Source organism: Arachis hypogaea, chromosome 13, assembly GCF_003086295.3.
Source record: "Arachis hypogaea cultivar Tifrunner chromosome 13, arahy.Tifrunner.gnm2.J5K5, whole genome shotgun sequence".
In the NCBI taxonomy this organism is placed as follows: Eukaryota; Viridiplantae; Streptophyta; class Magnoliopsida; order Fabales; family Fabaceae; genus Arachis; species Arachis hypogaea.
Genome location: NC_092048.1, coordinates 10,702,817 through 10,709,518, shown reverse-complemented (window position 1 = coordinate 10,709,518; position 6,702 = coordinate 10,702,817). Strand labels below are relative to the sequence as shown.

General features: G+C 36.4%; 1 protein-coding gene across 1 annotated transcript; it reads left to right on the top strand.

Moving 5' to 3' along the window:
• The first annotated feature begins 1,383 nt into the window (after positions 1–1,383).
• On the top strand, positions 1,384–4,491 carry LOC112737141 (rop guanine nucleotide exchange factor 1). Its single transcript, XM_025786913.3, has 5 exons — positions 1,384–2,072; positions 2,171–2,287; positions 2,387–2,922; positions 3,176–3,532; positions 3,886–4,491. Exons 1-5 carry the CDS (start codon positions 1,775–1,777, stop codon positions 4,327–4,329), a joined length of 1,752 nt encoding a protein of 583 aa, XP_025642698.1. The 5' UTR covers positions 1,384–1,774; the 3' UTR covers positions 4,330–4,491.
• The last annotated feature ends 2,211 nt before the right edge of the window (positions 4,492–6,702 follow it).

Genomic DNA, 6,702 nt, shown 5'->3' with positions numbered 1-6,702 from the left:
AAAAAAAAGGTCGCAAAGCCCAGCTGAACAGCCCAATTTTTGTGGTAAATAAGATAGTGTTTTACCCCCAAAAAATATTTAAACGCTACTTACATAATATTCATGTATTATATTTTCACTACAAACACACCAATAAAAAATATAATTAACAAAAAACGGGATCTTTCCTATTGCAGGATTGATATATTGACATGGCTAAAAAGCTCGTGCAACAAGCACTAGTAGGGGTGTTTGCGGTACAGTTTGAATCGTTTTTGAGTTAAAAATTTATCCGATTCAAACACTAATTTTACTTGTGGTGCGATTTGAATTGGATAACCTTTTTAAAAAAATCCGATCCGATCCGATCTAATTTTAAGCAGTTTGGATTGGATTGAATTTGTGATTTTTTAAACTAAAAAAATTAAATAAATATAACAAGTCTCAACATCAAATTTTAAATAATCAATAATGACATAACAAGTCTCAACAATATCTTAAAAAGCTAACGATAATATAACAATAGAAATAAAATTATATGTTAGTTAAAATAAATAAATAAATAATATTTTGAACATAAATTATTTATTAAATAATAATAATACATGAATAATATAAAAATGTATAACAAATTGATCATGTTATAAGTATAATTGTAAATATAATAATATTATATTACATTATACGGTTAGGGATGGCTGGATAGGGTAAGGTAGGGTTTGGAGTCAACCCTAACCCTACCCGCTCTTAACCCGCGGGTACCCAATCCTACCCGCGGGTTACAAAAAAAATGCAATGTTATTATATAACTTAATGATAATTTAAAATAGAACTGACTTTTATGTAAAAAAAAAAAAAGTTTATTAAATTATCAATTAGTGTTCTTCTTTTAATGACTAAGGATCTTTTGTATTTAGTGAGAAGTCTTTAGTTCAGCATCTACTTAAAATATATTTTTATATAAGTATATAACATATACATATATAGGGTGCGAGTTGGTCGAGTAGGACTGAGGCTCAACCCGCACCCTATCCGACCCATACAAAATGGAAGAATGTGTTGCGTCGGGAACCGTGCCCACGGTTTTCCAAGATGAAATAGTGAAAAACAAACCATCTTAATTTTCTCTACAAAATTTAAGTAGGATGAAAAAATATGTGAAAAGTTAGAAAAGTAAATAAATAAATTCATTTTCGATATTGTGCACAGATTATTTTTCCCACCTTCCACTAACACACAACCCGATGAACAGTTAACCGCCGTTTGGTGTTTTCCCCCGCAAGGTTAATATTTCCCTCCAGAGTTATCCAACTGGAAGACGCCACGTCAACCATACGGACACGTAGGAAGATGAAAGAACCAACAAACGTTATTAAGAAGGGTGGACCCCACGGAAAAGAGGGCGTGTCGGGTGCTTAACCCTGCTGTTACGGAAAGACAGTGCTGCCTGCAAACGGCGTCTTCTTTTTTTGGTGTCTTTTCGGCCCCTCCTTACTCCTTTCCCTTACCCATCAAAATCATCATCATCACCACCACCACAACTAAACACTCTCATTCAGACAAAAAAAAGGAAAGAAAGGGGATAATAGAAACAGAATAGAAAAGAATAGAATGTGTGTGTGAAGTGTGAACCGAACAACAAGAATTGAGAGTCTCATTGTTTCATAAACGGTTTCCATTTTCTTTTTCTGTTGGCTGTTACTGTTTTTGGTGTTGCATACTGTGTGAGTCAAATGTAGGTTACTTACTTAGATCTGAGTGAGAATCCGGTTTGTTATTTTGTTTTTTGGGAGGAATGGGGAGCGTTTCTTCTGAAGATGGTTCCGACCAGCAAAGTGACCGTTGCGGCAGTTACAGTCTCAGTGCTGACGTCAGCGAGTCCGAAAGCTGCAGCAGCTTCTGTGGACGTCGTTTTGATGCCGACGGTGGAGCTTCCAGCTCCGCCAACTTGTCTCCGCGTCCTGTCGGTGGAGCTGCTGTTCCCGCCGGCGGTCACTTTCACTTTCCGTCGCAGGTCATGCTTCCCGTCATAGGAGGAAAAGACGTGGTGGTTTGGGATCACAAGCCAGAGAAAAGAGACCTTGATTTGTCAGGTACCTCATAGCTTCTGAGTTAATTTTGCTTTAGATTTGCTACATTTGTTTTTTCTTTTTGTAATTTCGAGAATTTTGAAAGCATTTTCGTTATACAGAAGTGGAAATGATGAAGGAGAGGTTTGCTAAATTGCTTCTTGGAGAGGACATGTCTGGTGGAGGAAAAGGAGTATGCACTGCTCTTGCAATCTCTAATGCAATAACCAATCTCTCTGGTTAGTATTGCTCTTATATACAAATCTCTTTGTTTTAGGTCTAAATTCTAGAGATGTGACTTGAATTTGTTGATGGTATTGCATACATAAAATTGGTAGCAACTGTGTTTGGCGAGTTATGGAGGTTAGAACCGCTGGCACCTCAGAAGAAGGCCATGTGGCGTAGGGAAATGGAGTGGCTTCTATGTGTGAGTGATTCCATTGTGGAGCTTGTGCCTTCTGTGCAGCAGTTCCCCGGTGGCGGAACGTATGAGGTCATGGCGACGCGGCCTCGATCCGATTTGTACATCAATCTACCGGCTCTGAAGAAGCTAGATGGAATGCTGCTTGGTATGCTTGATGGATTTCAGGATACAAAGTTTTGGTATGTTGATAGGGGAATACTATTGGGTGATTCCAAGGAATGTGATGATGCATATTCGCCCGGAAGGGGTAGGACTTCTGTTAGGCAAGAGGAGAAATGGTGGCTTCCATCTCCTAAGCTTCCACCAAATGGATTGTGCGAGGATGATAGGAAAAGGCTGCAGCAGTGCAGGGATTGTACAAATCAGATATTAAAGGCTGCCATGGCAATCAACAGTTCCGTTCTTGCTGAAATGGAAATTCCTGGTGCATATATTGAATCATTACCAAAGGTAAATATTGTCTTTTCATTTGTATATGTGATGGTTACTAGTTACATTGTTTTACTTCACTTTGTCTTGACTATAACATATCATTTATGATTTGACTCATGTCAAATCTAGTACATATTTGAGGACTAAATATAACAACATTTGTAGTGCTGTTCAGTACTGAAATCATATCAAAGGCATTTAGTAATTTCTTGCATTTGGCACGAATGTTGCTGGAAATTTACCCTGTTCTCTTTTACGACATATAATGCAGAATGGAAAAGCTTGTCTGGGGGAGATAATCTATAGATACATTACTGCTGATCAATTCTCGCCTGAATGTCTCCTTGATTGCCTGGATCTATCTTCGGAGCATCACACTCTGGATGTAGCTAATAGAATTGAGGCTGCCGTTCATGTATGGAGGTTGAAGGACCACAAAAAACATCTAAATACAGTTAAAGCCAGACGCTCCTGGGGTGGAAAGGTGAAGGGCCTTGTTGCTGATGGTGGTGGTGATAAGAACCATTCTTTAGCCCAACGAGCTGATACCCTTCTGCAAAGCTTGAAACACAGATTTCCGGGGCTCCCTCAAACTGCGCTAGACATGGCCAAGATACAATATAATAAGGTATATTATCTTAATGTTCAAGGTTTGACACGATTACCAAACTCATAATAATGATAGTTGGCTTGACCGTTGCTAACTTTAGGTGGAAATAATTAAACTAACTAAGCATGTTTCGAGGTATATTATCTGAATCTACATATTTTATTGAACTCATAATCTATTTTGTTGATGCGACCAATGAAGTGATGAGAAGGTCTTTTGGTTATTGTAGTTAGCCCTCACAATTTTGAGCAATCATTGGGAAAATTTATGAAGAACTATTATGTTTTCTTTACTGAGTAATTAGTGAAGGATGTAAAGAGTTTCCCACTGTTGTCCAATCAATAACACTGGATTTTTTCTTTTCCTTGCAGGATGTAGGACAGTCTATTCTTGAGAGTTATTCCAGGGTCATGGAAAGCTTGGCATTCAACATAATGGCAAGGATAGATGATGTCCTTTATGTCGATGATTCCATAAAGCGATGCGCAGCCGCAGAGTCTATCTCTCTTTTCAACCGGGGAGGTTTCGGTGGTCTTCCAATCCAGAAAAGAATGACTCCAAGTCCCTTCTCAATTCAACACACCCCATATGCCTCTCCTCCATTTGCAACCCCATCATTTTGTTCATCCTCACCCATTACCGGTAGCCCTTGCAGTCCAAGAAGGATGCATACTGCGAAGAGGAATGGACCAAAGGACACAACAGATTCTACTAAGTCCGAAAAGGCAGCCTCGGCCGAATTTGAGAGGGTCTGGTCATACACAGGGAACCTTAGTGCAAGAAGAATGTCTAGTGATGCTCCAGAAAGAGACTGAGTTAAAAAATCAACTGTCTTTAAAAACTGGATCTGGCTAAAGGCTTTAGGTCCCATTCCCTTGTATATGAGGGTCTAATTTTTGTATATTCTTAGTTCTTAGGTAGTATTTGTAGGATTATGATGGATCATATTATTATGCCAAGGAATCATCATTCTAAAAGGTCCCCTCCTAACATGCTATTGGATAATGCCTAATGCCAAACCCAATTCAAGATTGACCATAACAGTTGAATATTGGAATTTGACAAGGGCTGAACAGTGAACAGCTATAAAGATGAGTAGTTAGTCTCAAAATTAGGCTGTTTTAATGTGAGAAACTTAAAACTAATTTAGCTCAGTATGGAATTCTTCAAATGAAAGTAATTGACGAGCTTCCAAATATAGAGATTTAGTACAAGTCAAAGAAGATATTTGATTAAGACGGTTGTAAAGCCCACTATGTGAGAATAACTTCATGATTAGGCTAATTAATCTTTTGACCACGAATCCCCTTAAGCAATGCAATCTAGCAATAGATATGTGCGAAGAAACCAGATCATGAATCTTACTTTTAGAAAGGAATATGGAATGATTGGAATCTAAACACCCCCAACACACACACCTAATGGCATCTCTTCCTTCGTGCTATAATGACAACACTGGTGGTTCTAGCTTTTAATTTTGGTCAGGACTGTTAGATTTTTTTGGCTGACAATGTAGCTTTACTTTCATTTGGAATTTGATTCATATCATAAATTGCTCTTGGCGTTGAAGATTTTTCTCTCCTCAGAGATTACTACCATTATTGGACATGCATTATAGAATGTATGAGGCATCAGGAGCACTGGAGATGGAGTAAATGAACCTCATGTCCATTAATTCTAGGTCTTGTCCCCAAAAAGAAGTCATCTATAATAACAGCTTTCTCTTTAACAAATCTTAGGTAGGTTACATTGCCCTTTCTCATATAAAGGGAAAATTGCATTAACTATAATAGCAGCAATGCATGTGGTATGATGGATTTGGACCACATTGTACCATTGAAACAAATTAATATATCAGTATTGTAAAACTATTAAAATATAATAAATAACCTCCTATGTTAGAACTTAGAAGCAATGAAGCAAAGCACACTACATTTTTTTTTTAGAGTATATAGTGCCGTCCAAGTAATACAATGAGAGCTGCCATACTCTTTCACAAACCAACCAACAAAACCTTTACGTAATGTTTCTATAGACGTTATGCGAACAAAATTTCACGTAACTTTGCAGATTCTATTTAGTGTGTATAAGGCACAAAGACAGAGAGGTTGGTAGTGACAAAACTTTATGTTAGCACGGTTATGGACTATTTGTGATGTAAACTGCTTCATGGATTGGAATTGTTTTCCCTACAAATACTAATGCAGTTGCTTGTGTTGTCTCTATATATCAAAGTCCTTCCAAAGCTACACTAGAGATATGGGCCATACCTTGAGACAAATAGGACAGAGGTATTTATGGTGATTATAACATATAACTAAGTCCTTTATGATTTTTATGTAACAAACTGAAAACTTATATGGTGATTATGGAGTTAATACTCAATTCTGTCCTGAAATTTAAGGTCGGACTCAATTTGATCTTTAAAATTTTAATGGACTTAAATTGGATTCTAAAATTTGTAACTGTAACTCGCATTTATCCTTGAGCTAATTTTCGTTATAGACGTGTTGATTTGATATATTAACTTGCTGCCGTTTGAATTCTTTGTTCAGATTTTATGTGATCGAGATCTATTTCAGAAGTTTGATTGTTGCTCTAGAGTTCCAAAATTTTCAAATTGAACTTGTTATTGTCGTCTTCGTGAGGATATTGGGAGTCTGTCAAATTTATAAAAAGTCTGGTAGATCTTAGTTACATAAAACTTAGGAGAGGAGTCTAAATCTTGACAAATTAATGTGCAAAATGCCAAAATCAACATGTCATTCACATAAATTAGTTCAAGGACTAATGCGAGTTACTATTATAAATTTTGGAGTTCAAGTTAAGTCAATTGTAATTTTAGGTAGGGTTGTTCAAATCCAAACCGATCCAAATTAAACTGCTTGTCCAATTCAATTCAAATCGAAAACGGATTAAAACCGCACTAATTTGGATTTGATTGGATTCAATTTTTTGCAAACCACTTGATTGGATCGGATTTCAGATATACTTTTCATAACCGATCCAATCCAATCCAAACCGCACAATGTGCTATGATATTATTTTATTATTATATTTACAATTATACTTATAATATGTTCAATTTTTTATACATTTTTATATTATTCATGTATTATTATTATTTAAGAAATATTTTATGTTCAAAATGTAATTTATTTATTTATTTATTTTAACTAATCTATAAT

Bases quoted from the DNA above. Each gene is read 5' to 3' on its own strand.
- LOC112737141 (XM_025786913.3), top strand. From the start codon at position 1,775: ATGGGGAGCGTTTCTTCTGAAGATGGTTCCGACCAGCAAAGTGACCGT. The intron at 2,073-2,170 runs GTACCTCATAGC...TTCGTTATACAG, and splicing joins AAGAGACCTTGATTTGTCAG to AAGTGGAAATGATGAAGGAG. The intron at 3,533-3,885 runs GTATATTATCTT...TTTTCCTTGCAG, and splicing joins CCAAGATACAATATAATAAG to GATGTAGGACAGTCTATTCT.